The sequence below is a fragment of the Lissotriton vulgaris genome, chromosome 10 (genome assembly GCF_964263255.1).
Source record: "Lissotriton vulgaris chromosome 10, aLisVul1.2, whole genome shotgun sequence".
NCBI classification, from domain to species: Eukaryota; Metazoa; Chordata; class Amphibia; order Caudata; family Salamandridae; genus Lissotriton; species Lissotriton vulgaris.
In genome coordinates, this window is record NC_141698.1 from 845455081 (window position 1) to 845479190 (window position 24110).

Below are 24110 nucleotides of genomic sequence, written 5' to 3' on the forward strand. Positions count from 1 at the left end.
GGCATCAGCTCAACATCCTGTGATTCCAGGCAAATCCCTTTGTCTCCCCGTGCCTACCATAAATGAATGTGTTCTTCTGTAATGTAAATTGTGCTCATGCCATGTTGTCGAGTTCGCGCTATATAATATTGCAAGGAAAAATAAAGTAGGGAAACTCGAGTTCACACACTACTGAACGCGCACTCTTAAGTGCATCCGCAGTGCACTGTGAATCGGAGCGTTTCACAGGCCTGTCACAGATAAGAAATGCTACCAAAACGAAATCCTACAAAACAATATACAACTGGCCGGCAGCAATTCATACCCTGACAACGTCGGGACGGGCTGCTAGTTAATTATAAGCAGCAAATGAATCAGTTCTTTATGGGGTAGCAGCTCCCGAAGGACCAACTTTTCAATTGCACTATCTTTATGCTAGAGACTGTCAACAGCGTTTTGATTAATTGAGGGAAATTAAAGGGTCATCATTAGGACAAAAACATATTCATATTCAAAGCATGCAACTAGATACTAGACTAATAAAGTTACATTTTAGCAGCCAAAAATTCAAAAATTATTAATTTGGTAACGTTCCCCTCGAATATTTGTGATTTTATAGTTACCAAAATTTATTTAGAAGAGCTGTTCCTTCTGGAGAAAAAAAGAGGGGAGAACCACAGTCAAGAAATTCAAAAGGGTGGAGAAATCTGCTAGTGACCAAGAGTGATAGTGCAAAAAATTGTGCCCTCCATGCAACTTAGAAAATGAAGAACTATCTTGGTCCTGCATCTGCTGGAGGTGGTATGGCTGTAGAGTAACAAATCAAAAATCAAATATGGCAGTTTTAATCAGGTTAAAGAAGTTAGCAAAGAAAAATTGAGGCAACCACTTACCTTAGGCAGTTTGTGTTTATCTGATAACCAGTGGGTGAGTAACATAAGTCGCAGTTGGTGAGAAAGCGACATGGCAATGGTAAGTATTGCGGTTCCCTAATAGCTGGAAAGCAAGAAGGACAAGCATTGGCAAGCCCAATAGGTCTCACCTATGCAAGATCTGTCAGATTTGTCAATATTTTTGAATGCATAAATTACAGCAGCACGACTGCTGTGAAGCATGGCTGAAAGTTAAAAAATGTTTTTTTTTATAAAAAGCTTTCAGCCATTCTGCTGTACAACAGGACAAAAATAATGTTTAAAGTCAAGAAATCTAACATAGGCAAGATATATTGGCTTTGCCAAAGCTTGTTATCAGTTGAGGATATAATATTATCTTATGTTCTAGGCTAGTTATGACACTAGTTCTCTGTGTCCTATTTTCATATGATATGTAATGTTATTCAAAATCTTTATTTACGGCATAGGTTGCTGCCAATCATTCTCGCGATGATGTAGTTCACAGTGTTCATATACATTCAAATTTGCAGAGCGGCAGTTTAATTAATTTAGTGATACTCTGCATGTTTGGTTGTTTGGTCTCACTTTGTTTCATAATTGAAAACTGTATGAATGAAATGCTGTTACATTTTGGCAACAATTATTCAAATATAGCTTTGGTTGCGATAACCATGAACATAAATGTAATTGTCAGAACTTATTTGATACATACACTGAAAACCACTCTTGTGCAGTTCAAGTTGTTAAAGTGATCTAATAGGTTGATAAATTGTAGCGGTTCAGTGCGTTTGATCCCGCTGCCTCAGTCAGAAGTTTGCCATAAATTGTGCTTGCTGGCATACAATAGTGATTAAGTTTCTCACTGCGGTTGTCACATTCGAAATAGTCAAGTTGTAGAACTTCCTGGCCCAGTTATTTTTCAAACAATAATACTGCAATTAGTTTAAACTTTGGCATACATGGCTAAGGCATAATCAGCTCCAATGACATGGATACAGTTTTGTTCCCTATGGGAAGAGCTCCCGTGTGGGTGGGATCCTCCGGTTCTGTCCTCCGGTGCTCGACCTGAGGAGAAGTATCTGTTTGTTCCTGTTTGAAATGCCGGGGCTGCTGAAGTAAATCTCTCAATAAAATGTGGTTCAAAGAGCAGCGCACTCAACTGCTAGTGCCAGTGTGGCGGGTCCGACCTGTGCCACAATTTTGCAATTGTAGAGCAAGCATACGCCACACTCTAGGAACTTAAATTCAAGGTTTTATTGCATAAGACAATTGCACCAATTCGTTTTGAGAGAAACAGAGCTCAGAGCGGGCGAAAGCACAAGCGCTTGTGTGAAGTGCTCAAAACGAATGAAAAATCTAGTTCCTAAAGCAGTTTCTAAAATGGGAGCAGTGGTTGAAAATTAGTAATTGGTCTTAGCTCTATGGTAGGGCTAAACATAGGAAGAGGTATGATGCATGCATGCCATGGACAAATGCAGAGAAAGAATAAGAGAGAATAGATGGAGCCAGAAATGGGACACTTATGGGCGGGCTGAATCCCACATATTAAATACAACAGTCTCTTCTGGACAGCGCATATGCTGTTTAGCCGAGACCTAAAAAAATGAGGGGAGGGAATCATAAGCTGTATATGTATCAGTAAGGAAGCAGTACACCTCCTTGCTGACCATGCACAACCTCAATCATAGTCTCTTTTCAGGGTTGTGTTGACATATGGTAAATTTGGAAACACATATAAAAGTAAACATTACAAAATGAAAAGTTAATTCGAGAGAATGTGGCCAATGTATAATTTCTGTGGCTCCTTCTAAATCTAAATTGATTTTTTTGTGTGTATTTTCAGATAGCCGATCTTGTGCTAATGATGGCATAAAAATCTTCAGAGGATCTGGTGCTTCACCTCTCTCTGCCCTTTGTGGTGATGTGATACCTGGAGCAGTCAGTTCACAGGGACCTCTGCGGCTCAATTTCTACAGTAATTCTGCAACGACTGCACATGGATTCATGGCACAGTACAGAGTCTTGCGTGAGTAGCACACTGTTGGTTTGACTTTTACTCACATAACCAGTACAGCAAACTGTCTCACATCTTTCAAGAAGTCTCAGTGGTCCCTTAGACTTTGCAGAGAATTATTCAAATTTCAGTGATTATGACAAAGCGCATTTCCTTCCATAGACTTTAATTTTTGCAAGATAATGGTGGAAATTCTCACAACTAGCAGAGCAGGGGCACTTGATGATTAGTGCTGTATAAATGATTGAGCCTGTCATGTAAACTGACATTGTTCAATTAGCAACTACAACGTTGCTGCTTCTAGTTGAAGTACATATATCCACTTTCCTATAGGGAAAACTATTGAGTTTGTGAAACATTTTGGGAATCTCTAGTAGGTTGTCAGGCCCAGTAACTATGGAGGAAAAAGGAAATGAGGATTGCACGTGGGAGCTGAAGGGTCTCTTACAAAACAGGGCTCACCAGGACAAATAATAATTCTGGGAGCAATTCTGTTGCCAATTTCTTATTTCTTTCAAAAGTGTCATCTAGAGTAGAAAACTGCTAAACATACAACGAAACGAAGGCATTCTACAGACATTTTCACAAAGAGAAAGAGGATTTTTGGACCTACAAGCCATAGTCTTTCAATGGTGGTTAATTAAGATGCATTTAGATCTATGTGAAGAATGTATTCTCTGTGGAAAATCATTCAAATGGTAGTGCTTATGCTTACTTCTTGAATGAATCACACAGAGGCAGGTGCAGTTCAAGCTTAAAGCATGGAGCAAAGGACTTCCAAGGAAAGGAATATGCTACTACAGAAATGGAAAGCATTTATTTTTTCCACCATTTTAGCTGCTTACAAAATAGGCAATAAGGCAAACTAATTGCTGTTAAACCAGATTACATAATGATTTCCCAGCAAGGCAGAAAGAAGAACAAATACATTTGATTCACTTGTTTTAATGAAAGTATTCTTGGCAAAATCAAAACCAAGTAGTACAAAGCATTAACAAATCTGAAATACTCAACAATATACACTATCGAAGTATACAATAAGTAATTAGGAACTGATGAAGTTTTGCTGACAATGATCAACAGAAATGTACAAAGCACTAACATAAGACATCAGGTTTCTTGGCGCTCCGCTGCCATAGCGTAGCTGAATACTTAGATTTTCTATGCCTTTCTAAATGGTAATAAGCTACTCTATGTACTAAGAGAATTTGGAATCACAGTTCCACCCACTGAAGCTTACAATTATGACTTACTGCCATCCCTATCCCCAAATAATATGATTTTCCATAGTCTAAGCATGAATTATTTGTAGCATTAGCCACAATGCCTTTGCTGTCATTGGGTACAAATACAAAAGATTACCAAATAACCTTACTTGCAAAAATCAAAATAAAGATCTCAGAGTTTGTGGAAGGCCATCTAGCTCTTTTTCAGCCAGAAAGCCAAGACTTTTACTTTTCTTTGCAGCGAGAGGTGGGCTGCAAGGTTTCACCAGCGACAAGCAGGGCTACCAGGGATTGATTTTCGCAAACGCAATTCACTCTGTTTTTGAAGGGTTAAGTTTGAGCACGTTATTGGCCAGCCAATATTTCACTTCTATAAGACAGCTAATTGACCGATTTCTCAAGTCATCATTCATTTTACTGGAGAATATAATCTGCACCTGCATATGATAGCATTTTAAAAATCAAGGGCCAGATGTAGGTGGGCAAATACCGGTCGGTAACGGTGAAATTCAGTAAATATCACCGTTACCGACCGGCATTTAGCCATGTGGGATGTAGGGAAGGAATCGGTAATAAGGAATCGGTAAATACTGATTCCTTAAAACCGATTCCTTATTGGCCTTGCATTTAAGAAATCGGCAATACCGATTCCTTAAATGCAATGTAGGTAGCACTTAAAACAGTGCACCTCAGCCTTAAGGAATCGCTATTTACCACCAACTTCAAGTTGGTGGTAAGTAGCGATTTCCTTTCAAAAAGCACTTTTTTGCTTTTTGAAATGTGGCACACAACCATGCCCTTAGGACATGTATGTGCGCCACATGTGCACACATGCACATTTCAGGGGTGCAACAGGGTGTTCTTTGGACACCCTGGCACCCTTGAAATACCTTCTGGTATTACCAATTCGGTATTACCGAATCGGTAATACCGAATGTCTTCACATTCATTCCCATGGGCCTCCAAGCCCATAGGAATGAATGGGTAGGTATTCGTTATTACCGAATCTCAATTACCGATTCGGTAATAACAAATATTAAGAATTCAGTATTTTTTACCGAATTCTTACCTACATCTGAAATACCGATTTCTAAATACCGAATCGGTTAAATTCGCTATCTAGAATTCCGTATTTCCCTTTTACCTACATCGGGCCCCAAATCTCTTAAGTATAGCTGCAAATAATTTTATATATACTAAATAAAATATGCAATAGATCTGATATATGCATAACCTCACATCTTATTGTACGCATATGAGATTTATAAAGCAGCAAATTGACCATAGATTTTCCTTTCTCCAAAAAGGAGACAAATCAATTGAGAGCAGATCCTTCAATGCAAATCCTTTGTTTGCTTAATAAGAATGAGATGGTCAACCATATCAAAGGTGGTGCAGAGATCAAGCATTATCATTAATGATTATCTTTGTCCGTTTCAAATCTTATCATGTCAAACGCAAACTACTAATGTTGACTCTAGTGCCCTTCCTGTTCTAAATCCCTTATGGGTTTCAAATAACGGATGATGCTCTTTCAGCAAGTTGGATTGCTATTATGCTAGATACTTTTCTCCCAACTTTGCAATAGCTAGAAGTGAAATTGAATGATAATCAGCAACTTCCATAGGGTCAAGATTAGACTTATTTATTAGAGACTTTCCCACCAAAGTATTCCATCTTTCCAGAATTAGTCCCTCAGAGAATGGAGCATTCAGAAAAGAAGTAGTAGCAGGAACCGGAACTTGAGATCGGCCATTCATAATCTTTGGCAAATGGACTTCGAGAGATGAACCAGATTTTAATTCAATGAGACCTTTGTCCACCTCTAATTCTCAAATGTCTGTGAGGGTATCGCCTAACAATTGTATCCCCTCTTCTTATCTTGAGTCCATCTCATCCTGGACAACTCCGTGACTCTTCTTCTTTTCAATATCTTTTTATATATCATATATCTTCTTTATAAAGAAAGAGGAGACTTATTCACAAAAATATTTAGAAAAAGGGGCTTCCTCCGTCAATCTAGATTAATTAACCTTCTAACAACTTGAAACAATTTACTGCATTGTCGATTGTTTTACAAAAATATTTGCCCTTTGCAGCAAACAAGACTTTCCTATCATTTCTACAATCTTCCTTGAATGTGATTCTTGCACTTTCCTTACCATTATTTTGACACATTCTTTCTTTCCAGTCTTACTTTGTTATTCTACTTTATTTCATTTGAAAACCAATAGTTATCCTATATTTCTTACTACATTTCCGACTTACAACCAGAACTGAAAAAAATCCATGCTTTTTGACAGACCATAAAGGAATTTATCATCCAAAATGTTTACATTATTATGGGTGGTTAACTCCAGCAGTATCTAGAGCTATCAGCCACTTTAGCTAAACCAATCATTTTCCAGTCTCTACTAATCCCTGGGCAATGTGCAGGAAAATATGATATAGCAACAAAATCTCCTTCCAGACCAAGCATGAGTCCCAACACTTGAATGGGAACTACAAGTCACTTCATGAGGCAGAGATTTTCCAAGTCTTGTAAACAATGAGGGCAACATTATGTCCTGCCCATGTGGATGCTAAAATATCCCAAAACAATCAATTTACCACCCTTCATACACAGTTCGGCTAACAATTCTAACAGCACTATATGATAATGGAAGCTTTAGCTGAAGGGGTTGGTAATCCAATAGCAGATGTATCATGTAATTATCCTAAATGTTCTACAAGAGTTGAATTCATGTTTTTAACAGGGTTCATATATCCAAGCGTGCTCCATTTTGAGTCTAAAATTGTTAAGTCTTTATTATGCCCCATAAGGTTTTGATGCTTGAGGTTGAATCGTCAAGCAATCAATTTCTTTCGACTCCGGACTTTTGATATATAATTACCTTACACCCACCATCAAGGTTAAATAATTTTATCTCTCTCTGAATTTAGATCATTGTTTGTGTAGATCCTACATCCTTCTTTAAAAACTGTAGTTAATCCTCCACCATAGATCTCTTACCTGTTACTACATGAAATCGACTAGCCTTGAGGGATGGACATCTTTACATTTGGCCCTGCACAGCCCCATAATGAGGTTTTCATAAAAAAGACCTGATTCCAACCATTTTGAGTAAGTAGGCTATGGACGTTCCACTTGTGTTTCACTGCAGACCAAGAATGTATTATCATGGCTGCAAATTTATTGGGTGTCCCCAAAGCAAAGCCTACATCATTTACCCTCCTTAGATTTTCCAAGCTTAGGCATCCTTTATCAATATTTAGCATGCCCAAAACACTACAGCCATCATTTACCTTTCTTCTAATGATTACACTTTTAGGTTCCCCATCCAGAGGGCAGATATTTTAGATATAAGATTAATAATAATAATAATAATACTGGTACTTATAAAGCGCAAACAGCTACCTCAACCAGAGGTGTCCCGGCGCTCTAGCAGCAGGCAGTACGCACATAGAGGCCCAAGCAGTGCTCACAATCCTAGCCTCGCCTAAAGAGCCATGTCTTCAGCGCTTTCCTAAAGCAGGTCTCTAAATCAGCATGGCAGAGGTTCCCATGCAGGGCGTTCCACATTTTGGCCGTCCTCACTGAGAACGCTCTACCGCCCAGACAGGCCTTCGCAAAGCGGGGGGTACACAGCAGATTTTGTGAATTTGACCTCAGAGATCGATTTTGCTTATAGCAGCATAGTCTTTGTTTAATGTATCCAGGGCACTTTCCTTTCAGAGCCCCGTAGGCCAGAGTCATGGCCTTGAATTCGATTCTTTTGCCTACTGGGAGCCAGTGAAGCTTGAGTAAATGTGGAGAGGCATGATACCGAAAAGGTATCCATCTGATCAGTCTCGCAGCTGCATTCTGTACCATCTGAAGGCTTCTAATCAAATATTTAGGAAGGCCAAGATATAGACCATTTGCATAATCCAGCCTTGATGTCACTGTGGCACGGACTACGTATTTGCGGCAATCTTCTGGCAGAAAATGTAAACTTTTCCGAAGGTTTCTCAGTTTGCTAATGCAAGTAGTAGAGACAAAAAGGAAAGATCAGCCTCCCACTTCACGCCTAAGTTTTTAATATTAGTGGCGGGGTAGGGTGTGGGCCCATTTCTGACGGCCACCACAAATCTGGTGTTGGCGCTGGGCCCTTTCCAAAAAACAGCACATCTGTTTTTCCCGCATTGAGTTTTAGCTTGTTTTTATTCATCCTTAATGCTATATCTCTCAGACAATCCTTAAAGTTCTTGAAGGCATCTACTGTCTGCTCTTGAAAAGGGAAAAACCAACTGGGTATTGTCAGCATAAGAAATCACCTTCAACCCCCAGTTGGCAATCAGAGAGAAAAGTGGAGCCGGGTACAGATTAAATAGCAGAGGGCTCAGCCCAGAGCCCTGAGGAACACCACATCAAAGGTGTTTAGGCTTTGATTTAAATGGCTGTAGGGCGACTCTCTGAGTACGACCGCTCAGATATGATTATAGCCAGGCCAACACCTTCAACCCGATGCCCATGTCCCGTAATCTCTGAACCAACATGGCATGGTCGACTGTGTCAAATGCTGAAGAAAGATTCAAGAGCACCAGCATCGCTGATGCCCCTGATTCGAGCGACCCTCTCACTGCCACAGCCACCTGGAGGTGAGCAGTCTCCATACTGAAACCCGCCCGCCTTAGTTTGATAAATATTTCACTATCATAACAAACCCATCAGCATTTCCCACCAGTCAGTTCGGTCCTAGCACTGATGGGTGCAGATGGCTTTGCCCCATAATTCTTTTGGCGCCGCTAGACCACCCACTCTGCACGCCCATCACTTTAAACATATGACCCAAACAATAAAGTATGTTCCCTACTGTTTCTCAAGATGGTCTTTAATCAAAGCTCTGGTATCCTGCTAACCTTCTTTTGAAATGGGGTATGCTGTTTATTTCTACCTCGGACGCCTGACCTGACATCATAACGCCATAGCGCGCTGCAGGGCGAGCTATTCTCTAACGCGATAGCGTTTTTTAAAGCCCCGTTTTTCTATCTGTGTTTGCTTTGTTTTCTATTTACCCTGTTTTTAGCTGGTGCTTTGTTCCCTCGCCTGCACTATAATTGTCATATCACCGTCCTTTGCGGGTCCCTGCTTCACCTTAGGTTTGGCCGCCATCTTGGGTGAGTCTTTTGCACGCCTGGCCATTTGGGGGTAGCAGACCAGCTGTCGCAAGGACACGCTGACCTGCATATAAAGCAGCCATTCTACGCTCAGCGTTTGCGCGCAGCATTTCGCCGTAGTGACGTCGGAGTCACGCCAGAGTCCAGCCCGTCTGCGCCCGTCAGCGTCCCGGAGGCGACTAGGGCGACGGACTGGTCTGGTCTCTGGTGGCTTTCCTATTCTATTTTTCCATCATGCTCCAATATTCGGCGCAGGAGCTCCGGTCTTTACAAAAGTTAGGGGGCTCTTGCCGCAAGGTATTTCCGGCCCGCTACAAGGGTAAGAGTCGGTGCCCTGACTGTGGATGGTTGCCACAGAAAAATCTGGCTCCTGTGTTAGACAGGGAGGTAGATAATGTCAAGCATTTGTGTCTGCTTCTAAATACCAGATCTCTCAGTCGGCATGCTCTGGATATTTATGATCTTTTGGCAACAGAAAAGCCTCTGTGCCTGATGCTGACTGAGACGTGGCTGGGGGAGTTTTCTAATCCTGATATTGCTGCAGCTATCCCCCTGACTACAATATCCTTAGGCAAGATAGGTTGAAAGGGCGAGGGGGGGGGGGGTGGCACTTGTGGTGAACAAACGAGCCACCTGTACCACTGTTTCTATGGAGGCCATTACGGGTTGTGAATCCCTCGCTTTCTCCATAGTATTAACGCTGCACCAATCTTTTAAAGGACTTCTTGTCTATAGGCCCCCGGGGCCGACAGGCACCTTCTTTGAAGAGCTCCAGTCGATAATGTCGACTTTGGTACTCAGATCTGAGCACTGCATATTGGCCGGCGATTTCAATATCCATATGGATGATGAAACGGATGCAGACACGATTAAAATGATGGATGTGACGGCTCCTCTTGGCCTTGCACCTTATCACTGTGGACCGACGCATGAAAAGGGCCATATCCTGGATCTGGTATTTTCGACGACCTCTATAGACATATCAGTACCTTTACAGGTGCTTTGGTCAGATCACAGGTTGGTCAAGTACTATGTGTCGGAGGCAAGGAAGTCATCTAGTGCTCCTCCCCGGCAGTTTTGCCAAGGATCGAGGGCGTTCCATCGGGTGACTCCAGAACTGCTGGCACAGGCATGTCTGACTCACCCTTGCCTTTTGACAGGGGACCTAGAAAGGGACTCAGAGCGGTTGCAATTGTGGCTCACTGAGAGGCTAGATGATCTTGCCCCGGTGAGGCCTCCTCGCAATATTGCAAAACGGGCGTCCGCCCCCTGGTTTACCGAAGCACTGGTGGCCTCACGACGGCAGTGCAAGGTGGCAGAGAGAGCGTGGCTTTCGCAATACGATCCGGTGGCAAAACTTGCCTACAGAGCCTCTGTCAAAGCATACCATCGCGATATTCTCTCTGAGAAAAGAGGCTACTTTTCTAAGAAAATTGAGACTGCCTCCAATTCATGTAAGGAGGTATTTGCCATTGTGAGGGAATTCATGGCCCCTCGTGCCTCTACGACCCAGGCACCCCCCACGGAGGCATGGGTGAGTGCCCTTGCCAACTTTTTCACCTCCAAGATCAAGTTGATTCAGGACTCTTTTCCCGTGAAGAGCCCCGAAGTTTTTTACTTTTCAGAGGGTGCCTCTGTTTTAACAGCGAGCGCAGACCCGATTCTGGCAGACTTTCCACCACTTTCTGCTTCCTCGTCCTTGAACCTGATGGCCTGTCTTAAATCAGGATCACCTCTTGACGCATGCCCTGCCAAATTTTTGGCTAAAATGGCTGAAGTCATTAATCCCATCCCATCGTGAATCCTCTTCTAAATCGCTCTCTCAGTGAGGGTGCAGTCCCTCAGGATTGGAAGCAGGCGATGATTATCCCTCTGCTTAAAAAGCCCGGTCTGGACTCGGAGGTATTGGCTAATTATAGGCCTCGAGAAGCATGCGCACAAGGTGCTCTCCGATTATCTGGAATCCCATGATTTATTGCACTCCACTCAATCCGGCTTCCGCACCAACTTAAGCACCGAAACAGCGCTTTTGGAAGTTTCGGAGGCAATTAAGGAGGTGCTGGACTGAGGAGGCAAAGCGATGCTTGTGATGCTCGATCTGTCGGCGGCCTTTGACACCGTCCCCCATGAGGGTCTCTTCGCCAGACTTTATGAGATCGGTCTGAGGGGGACGGTGCTCAGCTGGTTTCGATCTTTCCTGGCTGGTCGTCGACAAACGGTCTGGGCCTCCCCCAGCTCCGCCGAAATGCCGCCTTTGGGTGTCGGAGTCCCTCAGGGCTCTTTGCTGAGCCCGACTCTTTTTAACATCTTTATGACCCCTTTGGCGGCACTGGTGGAGTCTTTTGGGGCCCAGATCGTTTCCTATGCCGATGATACCCAGCTCCTCTTTACTTGCGGGAAGGGAGCGGATTTTGATGGAGAGAGTATCCGGGGTTGCCTTGGGGCTGTTTTTAATTGGTTCCAGCTTAACAGCCTCAAGTGCAACTCCGATAAATCGGAGGTACTTTTCTTCGGGTGCAGATCGGACCCAGACTGGCAGGAATGGTGGCCTGTGAATATGTTTCCTCCTGCAGGCTCCTCCCAGTTAGCCAAGAGCCTGGGTATTAAGATCGATAATGGCTTGACATGATTCTTGGTCTCACTGGCACCTGTTTCGGTCTGCTCCGGATGCTCCGTAAGTTTCTTCCTATACTATCGGAGGATCATAGGAAGATAACGGTTCAGGCTATAATCGGTTCGAGAATGGATTATTCCAATATCCTTTATCTTGGTCTGCCGGAGTATCTGCTCCGACGACTGCAGGTGGTCCAGAACTCGGCAGCACGGGCCATTTTTGGATTACCTGGCCGTGCTAGAACCTCGGGCCTCCTGCAGTCACTCCATTGGCTCCCCATCCGGAAGCGGATAATCTTCAAGGCCCTAACCTTGGCCCACAAAGCGCTACATGTCTCAGGAGCAAAATATCTACAAAAAAGGCTAGCTTTTTACCATCCCGCTAGGTCCCTGAGGTCGGGGTCTTTGTTTCTTGCCGTGGTCCCTCGTGTTAAAAAGGTACGCATAGGAGGTCGTTCTTTTAGACTGTTGGCTCCGCAGCTCTGGAACACTTTGCCAGTGACACTGCGTAGTACTGCAAATCTACTGGCTTTCAGGAAGGGCCTTAAAACCTGGCTTTTTACTTTGTAGATAGCAGTCTTGACTGTTAGTTAGGGCTTCTCCCACTCTTCTGTTTTTTCTGTCTGTTATGTTGTGATGCAGGTTTGCAATAAAGCGCCGGGACACTCTTCGAGTAGCCGTGCGCTATACAAGACAAAAATAACATAACATAACATAACATAACATATGCATACCTAGAGAAATCGCACCCCAGCCCTTATAGTTTTTGAATCCCAATTAGTCCACCACTTTGAAAGCAAATTACCACCTCTAAAAACAAGCAGAAATAAACATTAAAAAAAAGTTCAAAATGTTTAAAAAACATAATACATTAGAGGATAAATCTATCCAATTTCATGGAGTTACTACAAGCTTCAAACAGGAGAAATCTCTGTTCACCAATACTGTTCAACTATTTCATAAAAAATCCCATAGCAGCAGTATATTTATGGTACTGGATGCTGTAGTGGTGGAAGAAAAGTGCACATTATACTATAAAAGACAGAGGAATAAAGAGGGCTGGTTAAAAGCCCATATAAGTAGGTGAATTATACATTTAATATTAGGACTAGCAAGAGGCTGTGGCTAGCGAGTCGCAATTTACAATGTATAACAGTGTCAGACACACTGATTGCGATTCCCAATGGGCTTGCAAAATGCAAACCTAATGAATATTAATGAGGCACTCGCAATTTGTCACCCCATTTGGAATGGCTGGCCCTCCCAGGGATGGTGGCCTGCTGGGTTCAGCAGACCTCTAAGTCTGGGACTGCTTTTAAATAAATCAGTTTAAAAAAAAATGCAGCCCGTTTTTTCTTTAAAGGAAAACAGGATGCATTTTTTTTTAAATGAAACTTATTTGTTTTATTTTTTTAATGGTAGGTAGTGGTCCCTGGCACCACTGCCTGCCCCTAAAAAATATTTTCCCCTGCATTTGCGACTGCATTACCACCCTCTTGAAAGAGGGCGGTAAATTGCGCGTGTTTTGCAACCGTAATTGGGGTCATAAAACATTCGTACATGACTTGTGGGTCGCTATGAGGAAGGGAACGGCCCTTCCTAATAGCGAGTCGCAAAACACTATTTTGCGATTCGCAAACTATTTGCAACTTCCAAAATAGTGTTTGTACATGGCCCTATCAGATTTTGCATGTGCTAACGGGTCACAATACATGTGGTACTGAATCTAGATACATCTTTTTACCACTCTGATCAGTCCTAGTATCACCCGTATATAAGATAAGGATTGATAATATCTCCTAAAAGAATCCCTAATTAGGTCTGAATTGGTGATCTGTCCTAGCTCAAGGTCATTGATCTCTCAAATTAAATGTGATGTTATTTGTTGCCTAGTGCAAAGGGCCAGCTGGTGACCAATCTGTTCACTAAGCTCATAGACTCTTTCTTTTTGATTTATTGCTTTGCTCATTGCCATATCCGCCAGTACATTACTAATGGCAGCCTTAGCTATTGCGACCCGCTGCTGCTCTGTCTCCCAATCTTGACCCTCTGCCACCGCCCTTACCAAAATCCTCCTCTGCCACCCTCAGATTATCCTGTAGTGACTTTATCGTTTGCTTGGCACGTTTATTGAGGTTTGGAGAGTATCACATTGTTTCCCCCTAATGCCGGCCTTCCTGGCATCCCACCCTACCTCAATTGATGTACTCCCCACGTTATCCCCCAAAAACATGGCGATCCACGGTTTCATATGTGCACAATATTCAGCATTTAATGGCAGTGATCTTTCAAATGTCGAAGGTCTATGTTAGGGTTAGATAACTCCACTTTTACATCCAGAACTACTGGGTTATGATCTGAAATCACCCATGGTAACTTCTCTATATGGCATTTCGAGCTTAATGAGTTCGAATTAAACATATAGTCTAGTTTAGCATCGGCCATGTGCGGGTTAGAAAAATAAGTATACCCTGGATAATTTGGCTTTAACAAATGCCAACAATCGATCAGCCATTGGTCTGACACCCATTTCTTAATGTTTGAAAGACTTTAGGTTTCCTACCCATATACCTCTATCCTGTCTCCAGAGACCAATCACTGGGTAAGGTGATATTACAATCCCCACACAAAATAGGTGGAAGAGGCCAATGGGCAAGTTCACTAGAAATAGTATCTAGCACACCAGGGTTGTCACAGTTAGAGCCATATAGAGTGCATAGTATCAATTTCTTTCCTGCACTATATTGGCACTCCGTGATCACCCAACGTCTAAATTTATCCAAACATGATCATGTGAATTGAATCCCACCTCCTTTTGCCAATATCACCACACCCCGAACCCGAGCCTCCTGTATTGTTGTACTAATCACCCAAAATCCCAATGTTTTTAAAACATGCAGTTGTGACCCTCTGATATTTGTCTCATGGTGGCAGATGAGATTTGCACTACGCAATTGTAACCACTACCTTCTGCCTTTTCTTAATGCGATTTAGGCCACAAATATTAATAGTTGCCACTCTTAGTCTACCCATACAAGGTTGTACCATTAGCCTAATTCTGGGATCACATCTTTATACCACAATTCCACAAACCCAAAACCCCATTCCTTCTACCTAATATGACAAAAGTAATAGCTATACTGCATGAGACAAAAAATACTATTAAGCCTATCCCTTTGATCACCAATCTGAGAGCCCCTTCTCCCCACCATCTACGACCCCCCCCACCCACCACCATAACCTAGGCAACCATGCTCATCCATGAGCCTGTGTGAGGACGTCTGGGCCACTCCTCCTCTCTCTTCACCTCTCTCCCCCCCTTTAATTAATAAAACTAACAAATATTGTGCTCCCAAAAAAAGCCATCATGAGCCACAGTCCAGCCCATTGCTAAATATGCTACCTGCTTACGATTTACCACCAAGGGACCCATTGAGATATAATCCAGAAGCTTCTGTGCTTGAATTTCAGAGGTAAAGCTATAATTCTGACCCTGGTGGATAACGTTCAGCCTGGGTGGGTTCTGCAGAAATACCATAGCACATGTTGATTGAAATGGAGTTATTAGCATGTCTTAGGGCCATATGTAGGTGGCCCAATACCATTCGGTAACAGTGAAATTCCTTGCATTTCACCATTACGGAACGGTATTTAGGCATTTGTGATGTAGGGAGGATTCGGTATTAAGGAATCGGTAAATACCGATTCCTTAATACCGATTCCTTATGGCCTTGCGTTTAAGGAATCGGTAATACCGATTCCTTAAATGCAATGTAGGTAGCACTTAAAACAGTGCACCTCAGCCTTATGGAATCGCTATTTACCACCAAATCCTAGTTGGTGGTAAATAGCGATTTCCTTTCAAAAAGCACTGTTTTGCTTTTTGAAGTGTGCCATGTGGCACACATCCATGCCCTTAGGGCATGCATGTGTGCCACATGTGCACACATGCAAATTTCAGGGGTTCCAGGGGGTGTCCTTTGGACACACTGGCACCCTTGAGATACCTCCTGCGATTTTCCGAATCGGTAATACCGATTTGGTAATAAGGAATATTAACGATTCGGTATTTTTTACCAAATTATTCCCTACATATGAAATACAGATTCCTAAATACCGAATCAGTAAAATTCGGTATTTATGAATCGCTATTTCCCCATTACCTACATCAGGCCCTTAGTCACCATCTCCTCTCCAAGTGGCATGTGAAAAGTCAGGTTTGGCAAAGAAAGCAAATCCTTCAAAGCTTTGTTTATCATTAGGTCTGGCCAGGTCATATACAGCCTGTCGTAGCAGAATCTCAGTAAACAGTATTTAGCCAGACAGTACATAAATCATATTATCACACAGAATCAACAACAGCACATAAAGACGATGATTAGCCTGTGTTATTTAATCACGCTGCTTTGTTAAAGGAATACATGTACATATCAAATTTAATTCATACACAAAGTGCCCAAAAGGACAGGGAAAAAGGAGAAGGGTGGTGGGTGAGTCGCGTGAGGATAGAGGTGTGTAAAGGGAATATGGAAATAGTGCAAGCAAATAATGCCAAGTTCAATGACAAGAAAAATAAATCACGCCCTATTATATCGCCATTTGTACATGAATTGTTCATATAATTCAATAGCCAGATCACACAAAAAGAAAAAACACAGTAGAGCAATCTACTGGTGCTTGCCGCTTGCCGTCATGTCACATGGTCTGCCACTGAAGAGGGCGTTGGCCCAAAACGCGTCTGGCAGGAAAAGGACTTTGTTCGCGGCTCGCACCCTTGCGTTGGCATTAATTCCTACCTGTAAGTGCATCCCACCTAGGGACAACTCTTTCTTCCATTTGTTAGCGGCCGGCCCTGTCGCGGGTTTGCACTACAGTGGAAACTGCGGGTCCACAGCTGCCTCATTTGGGCAGCTTACTGTGGTACGGGAGGTGCCTTTTACTTGCGGGGTGCCTGATGGGACATTGGCAATCCTTTTAATACTTTTTGCATGTGAATGGCGGCAGTGACCCACTTGGGTTTTACCAAACCACCAGTCCCAGAAAGCTTTGCTTGAGGTGTTACACCTGCGTATAATTACTGTGGGTATTTACTGGTGCTTGCCGCTTGCCGTCATGTCACATGGTCTGCCACTGTTGTTTGTGGGGGCTGGCTCAAAGAGATAAGTGTTGACGTTTCGACCCCAAGATTTGTTGTAAGTCAATTAACACCTTACACGGGGGTCTTCCTCAGGACTGTGATAGGGGAAGGGCACCAGGTTAAGCCTTACAATGAGGGATGCGACGTAAGAAAATTGGGCACAGAGGCTCCAAAGTATAGAGAGCGACACCAGCACGCTCCGCGGGAAAACTCCAGCGGGTCCCTTCCAAACTGATCAAAAAGAGTCCTGCCTGTATTCATCGGCTAGGAATCGTTCAACACAAAAATCTGCTCTATCTTCATAATTCAAGGCGCACAATGGCACCGAATCTGGAGGAAGAGAGAGAGAGGGGCACAGACTATTCAGTATAACTGTCACCTAGCGTATAAATATGCCAGAACAGTAACATGCCACAATCCAAGTCGTAAAACACTCACCGCTCATCAGTGATAAAAATGCCTCAAGGGCAAAGGGCCAAGCGGTGCTGAATCACTACGCGCTGGCTGTAAGTTCACAGCATTCATGCTTACTGCAAAACAGAGTAATGCTTTTGTTAAAGTTGGGCATTCCCAATGCGGGAGCTAGACATAGACTCTCTTGCAGTTCGTTGCATGCATTCATCACTCCATGGAACTGGATCTGGCTCATCCTTAAATGTAGGCCTATGAAGTGGCCTAGCAGTTAATAAAAATGTTGAAATCCATCGGTGCAATAGCAAACAATTCCCAGAAACATGCAAACAACTTTTTGAGTTCTGGGTGGGTTCATCTGCAGTACGGCAGTAATTCGATCCTGTGACACCTTTCCGATTTCCTTCTCAATGTGATGTCCTATGTAAAGGACCTCCCTCTTGCAAAATTGTATCTTTGTTGGTGACACCCTAGGCCCAGTCACTGCCAGATGATTTAGTAAGGCAATAGTGTCGCATATGCAAGCCTCCTGAGTACCTGACACTACCAATAAGTGTGCTTATCAAAAAGGACTAGGACACTTGTAACTATGTTACAAAAAGGTTCTCTAGATAACCCTCATAAACGCTATGTATTCTGCTGCGCGGTTTATATTTGTTCTCCGCCCCACATAGACGTTGTGGCATTTATCATATGGTGATCTAGTGTGCTGCATGCCGACCTCAAACCTGAGGTAACCTCTGGAGTAGCATAGCAGTGTCCAGAGAAATGGGTGGGTATCACCAAGAAGAAGGGTTATTTATTAAAAGACAAACTCACAATCCGAACAACTACTTTAATAAATGGATGTGGTTTGTTATTAAAAAAAATATATATATATGGGTATACTCTCGGACCAAGCAACTGGATCCTCGCATATCACTTCAAACAAATAGTCAACATGTTTCTGCTCTTTGTCGCCCAGCCGGGTCTATAGAGCATTCGTCAGGACAAAACAGGTTAAAAACAATACTTACACCCTTTGTGTAATATATTTAGGGGTTGTGATTTAACCCACCGTAGATTTGTGGTAAGGTTCAATTTACCTAGGGTAGAAATTTGACAATTTATCAAAATTGCTCGGTGTACCTCTACATGTCAGCATTCTCAAAAAACTCACATCATTTGATGGTTGAATATTCTCAAGTAAATTACAAAGACACATTTTATCTGTAATACTTGTTCATCTCAATTTCAGCATTAATGTTGGATTAGTCGGCGAATATCAGCGGAGAATTTGAGATTTAAACCATTATGCACATATTAGTCTACTTTGCACGGTGGTGTTAACTCTTCATGCAATGCGAGTACTATTTCTTATTTTCTAACCTTAAAGGATATAGCAATTGTGGTCACAGTATTCACAAGTTCATGGAAACTCAGCACACACTTAATTAGTTAGTTATGCTTTCAATCTTACTCTTGGATAATAACACTGTTCGTACATCATAAGCAAAATTAAAATTAAACTGTAAAGTTAAAGAACAAGTGTTAGCTCAGCAGGTATAAACCTGATACGAACACTAAATGAGGTAACATCCAACCCGCACTGCCAATATAGACCCTTTGGATTTAAATTGGTGTACAACACACACATTAGTTTTCGACGTCTTTTCCTTAAACGAAGAGAGTTTTTGAATCTTCGGGGGGTTCGGACTTAGTCGTCCCAGGCTGGAATTAAGGGGGTATACAACGTTACCATTATGAAAGTGCAGCTGGCCTTTGTCCAAAAACACGGGTTCTTTCGGCATCATGCTTCTCACCCGCAATTGAAGGCGAATTCTGCGTCTGGTGCTGGCTCTGCCCCCGGACGCGGAAACGCCAACAATGCCTTCTTTTTCTAGTGCCGTGGACAAGGAGATAGAGAGAGGACTGACAGGGTTCAGTGTACCGCTATGGGTTGGGTTTCAGGTGTTTGGGATAATGCAAAGAGATCGGACCACCGTTTGTAATGAGCCGGTTCTCTAACTTTTTACAGAATGTTACGAGGTGATTATCGTTAACATAACGTTGTGCCTGATATTCATAGGTGTTATTCCAATTATGGGCACAATGAATGTGAGGAATAACGAACAGAATAAAGTAAAGTTAGAAGGAGTGTTATTTCTCAGATTTATATTGTCAATTGTGTTTTTTCTTTTTCTTGGATTAGGCTATGATCATTGGTCCTAAATATCTTTTGGCATTCATTGGGTATATATTCATTATGATCAATGAGGTGTGTCTTATATTAGGCACCGTACTTAACATTTGGATATTGGTATAATGAGATAATAACCCAGGCCGAGGTCAAGTGTCCTAAATTTGACCTTATTGGTTCAATGCTTAGTTGATCATGTCAATACATAGGTAATTATGCAAAATGTTGCCAAGGAACATTGTCATTCAATCCATGCTGGTGGGTTTTGAGTCTGTTCACCCATCTCTGTTCCTTTTCATATAGGATTTTTTCTGCGTTTCTGGTCTTGTCTCTTAACATTTCAATTACTGTCCATTTTAGATCCTCCGCTTTGTGGCCTGTTTCAGTAAAATGAGTACAGAGTTTTGTGTTGTTTTTCTTCAGTTTTTTATTACTTTTATGTCCCCCAATTCTGAGCTTTACTCTTCTGCAGGTCATACCTATGTATTGTTTTTCACAGGGACATGTAATCATGTAGATTACATGTGTCGAATTGCAGTTTCTATGCTGCCTTTGAGTCCAAAGTAATGTCTCTGTCAGTTGTAAGGTTTTTGTTGTGGTTGTTAAATTGCAAACAAGACACGTTCCACAAGGGTAGTGTCCTGTCACGATAGCCATCTCAGTATTCCTTATATGTCCGCTTGAGATTTGTTTTCTCGGGCGGGTATGGACAAGTATGTCCTTTAAGTTTCTTGTTCGTCGATTGGCGAATCTTGGTTTTGGCCATTTCAGATTCCCTGATGTTAATATCCGCCAATTCTTTTTCACTAGTTTCTGGACCATATAAGTCGCTGGACAGTAGGTTGTCACACATGTGACCGGATCTGGGACCGGTTCCTTTATGAAGGTTTCAAGTAGGCAAGTTCTAGGTTGATTCTTTGCTCTTTTTCTGCATTTCGAGACAATGGTCGATTTGTAGTCCCGGTTCTGAAGTTTCAAGCTAAGCTCTTGGGCTTGTTTTCTATAGTCAGTCTCTTGACTGCAGTTTCTTTTCAGCCTTAAAAACTGACTATAAGGCAGATTATCCCTCAATGGTTTAGGGTGAAAAGTTTTATATGATAACAAGCTGTTCTTAGCTGTTGTCTTAGTGAAGGTTTTAGTTTCAATCCGACCGTTTTTGATAAAAAATTGTTAGATCCAAAACATCTATGCTCGTATTATCTGATGTAAAGGTAAATTTTAGGCACTTGTCCCTTGTATTTAACCAGTCTATGAATAGATTCAGATATTTTTCATTATTCCAAATCATCAGAATATCGTCTATGTACCGCTTCCAGTATAAAATACTGGAAGCGTAGGGATTGGTGTCTGTTCGTTATTCCTCACATTCATTGTGCCCATAATTGGAATAACACTTTTGAATATCGCTATGCCAAATGTTAAATACGGTGCCTAATATAAGACACATCTCATTGATCATAATGAATATATACCCAATGCATGCCAAAAGATATTTAGAACCAATGATCATAGCCTAATCCAAGAAAAAGAAAAACCACAATTGACAATATAAATCTGAGAAATAACACTCTTTCTAACTTTACTTTATTCTGTTCGTTATTCCTCACATTCATTGTGCCCATAATTGGAATAACACTCATGAATATCAGGCACAACGTTATGTTAACGATAATCACCTCGTAACATTCTGTAAAAAGTTAGAGAACCGGCTCATTACAAACGGTGGTCCGTATGGGCCGGGATGCCCGCCACCCCTTCCACCACCAATCCCAATGGGAGGAGACGGACACAGTCTGAACTTTTGGAAGGCAGGGGGGCCTCACGACCCCCCCGGCCGTATATATTAAAATATGAAACAAAATGTAAAACTTTAAATTAAAACGTTTCATGTATCATGTACAAATTCAACTTTCATTACATTTGATGAAGACAGGTATTCAGGCTAACCTTAACAAATCACTAATACAACGATTTCCTAACCGAGTCTAACATCATGACATAATGCATTGCATATGAATTTGTACATCCTAACGTTAGGGGCCAACGGCAAGGTCTTAACCGGTGTCAGGTCCCTATCACCAAATTCCCGCCCTCACGTGTGAGTGGCGCATGCGCAGAGGACTTTACCCTCGTAGCCAACTGTAACTTCCCTTGTCGTGGGGGCCCCCTTTCACTCGACGCCATCTTAAGGTCGTCCGAGTTCCCGTGCGGGGTATCCGTAAGAAGGACAGCGTGGACCCCCCCCTTTCCCCGCACTCTCTTCCGCAGGAGCGGATATCCGGCCCCGGGAAATTCTGGGGAGGGGCATATAGCCGTCTCCCCCTGGGAGGGGCCTATGGCCGTCTCCCCCTGGGCGAACCATCCGTAATGGGTGCCGCCCCCCCCCGTGGGAGGAGACAATGGCCGCCTCCCCCAGGCGCTCCCATCCGTAATGGGTGCCGCCCCCCCTAGGGACCTTGAAATCACTGCTCACCGATCATGACCTTACCGCCTGACCGAAGACTAAATAAATACGACAGTTAGTTACCTACTAGGGAGAAAAACCTATGCTTACTCTTAAAGTACAGCTCGATATATCCAATAACTGTAACATTGCTACAAAGGAAGAAAGGTCCTATAGCACAGAACGTTCTTTATTGTATACATGCCTTAACATTTCTACAAAGGAAAAAAGGCCTATAAGCAAGTTTTCAGTTACATGCATACTCTTGGTATCGACTTACAATAAAGGCAACGATTCCCACACGACATGTTTTATTACCAACAAATTGCAACTTAGAACTTTGTTTATTCCCAAATGTTTGCAACAGGGGCTGGTGGGTGGGTCAAAAAACTGCAGCTTGTTCCCTTGAGGGCTCACGAGCGACGAGTGGTGCAGCCTCCAGAGCGCAGGAACAAGAGGACGCTTTCCTGGATTCCCGCGCCTTTTATCCAGTAGCGGGAAGGCGGGGCCGCGACCCCATCCCGCCCATTGGTACACGGACTTCCGGGCCGGTGTGTAGGACAACCCTTTTAGGCGGCGGGGGCGTGCTCCGACCACGCCGCTATGGGCATACCGGCCGGGACACGCCCCCCGCCCGCAACGGTTTCCCGGGGGATCGGGGCACCCGTCCATACGTTCCGGGTGACCGAGTGGTCTCCCCTTTCCATATGGGCCGGGATGCCCGCCACCCCTTCCACCACCGATCCCAATGGGAGGAGACAGACACAGTTTGAACTTTTGGAAGGCAGGGGGGCCTCACGACCGCCCCGGCCGTATTTATTAAAATATGAAACAAAATTTAAAACTTTAAATTAAAACGTTTCATGTATCATGTACAAATTCAACTTTCATTACATTTGATGAAGACAGGTATTCAGGCTAACCTTAACAAATCACTAATACAAAGATTTCCTAACCGAGTCTAACATCATGACATAATGCATTGCATATGAATTTGTACATCCTAACGTTAGGGGCCAACGGCAAGGTCTTAACCGGTGTCAGGTCCCTATCACCAAATTCCCGCCCTCATGTGTGAGTGGCGCATGCGCAGAGGACTTTACCCTCGTAGCCAACTGTAACTTCTCTTGTCGTGGGGGCCCCCGTTAACTCGACGCCATCTTAAGGTCGTCCGAGTTCCCGTGCGGGGTATCCGTAAGAAGGACAGCGTGGACTCCCCCCCTTTCCCCGCACTCTCTTCCACCAGAGCGGATATCCGGCCCCCGGGTATTTCTGGGGAGGGGCATATAGCCGTCTCCCCCTGGGAGGGGCCTATGGCCGTCTCCCCCTGGGCGACCCATCCGTAATGGGTGCCGCCCCCCGTGGGAGGGGCCAATGGCCGCCTACCCCCCGGCGCTCCCATCCGTACTGGGTGGCGCCCCCCCTAGGGACCTTGAAATCACTGCTCACCGATCATGACCTTACAGCCACAGGCCAGATAGTTGACCGACTATCTGGCCCCCTCACACCTCCTATAGGTAATGTCTCCTCAACCCCACTAGCCAAGCTATCATGTCTCCTATCAATAAGTCATTCCCCACCCTGGACAGGTGTACCCCATCATCAGAATAACAGTGATCGCCCCAGATGCACCCATGAGATATGCTTTGAAGATGAGCAGAGCGAAAAAAATTCTCCATTTTATTGTTGACCCTCTTTACCGAATGGTTCAACGCTGCTGTGGACAAACCACCCCGCCATACCCTCCGCGAAATCATGTGAGACCAAGCTAATGTACATCCCGGGAGCGTCTTTGCTAACCAACTAACTGCAGAAAGTATGTGCTCAATTAAAGCTCGTCTGCCCAACCTTACCAAGTCATTGCCCCCAATGTGCACTATGACTACAGATGGTGGTGACCTGTGCCGCCCTAATAATTCTACCACAAAACTTTGCAGTTGGTCAATACACAGGCCGCCGTTCCCATGGAAGGACACCCTGAAACCATATTCCTCAGATGTGTGGATCGCCTCACGTATGAGTGGCCCACGACCCAGACCACTCGTCTTCCATTCT

General features: G+C 43.4%; 1 protein-coding gene across 1 annotated transcript in view; it reads left to right on the forward strand.

Moving 5' to 3' along the window:
* The window catches only part of CUBN (cubilin), a 1372460-nt gene that overhangs the window by 1067346 nt on the left and 281004 nt on the right, over positions 1–24110 (forward strand). Inside the window, exon 57 of the mRNA XM_086941783.1 lies at positions 2716–2898. Within this exon, the coding sequence (XP_086797909.1) occupies positions 2716–2898 (183 nt within the window). The remainder of the gene's footprint in view (positions 1–2715; positions 2899–24110) is intronic.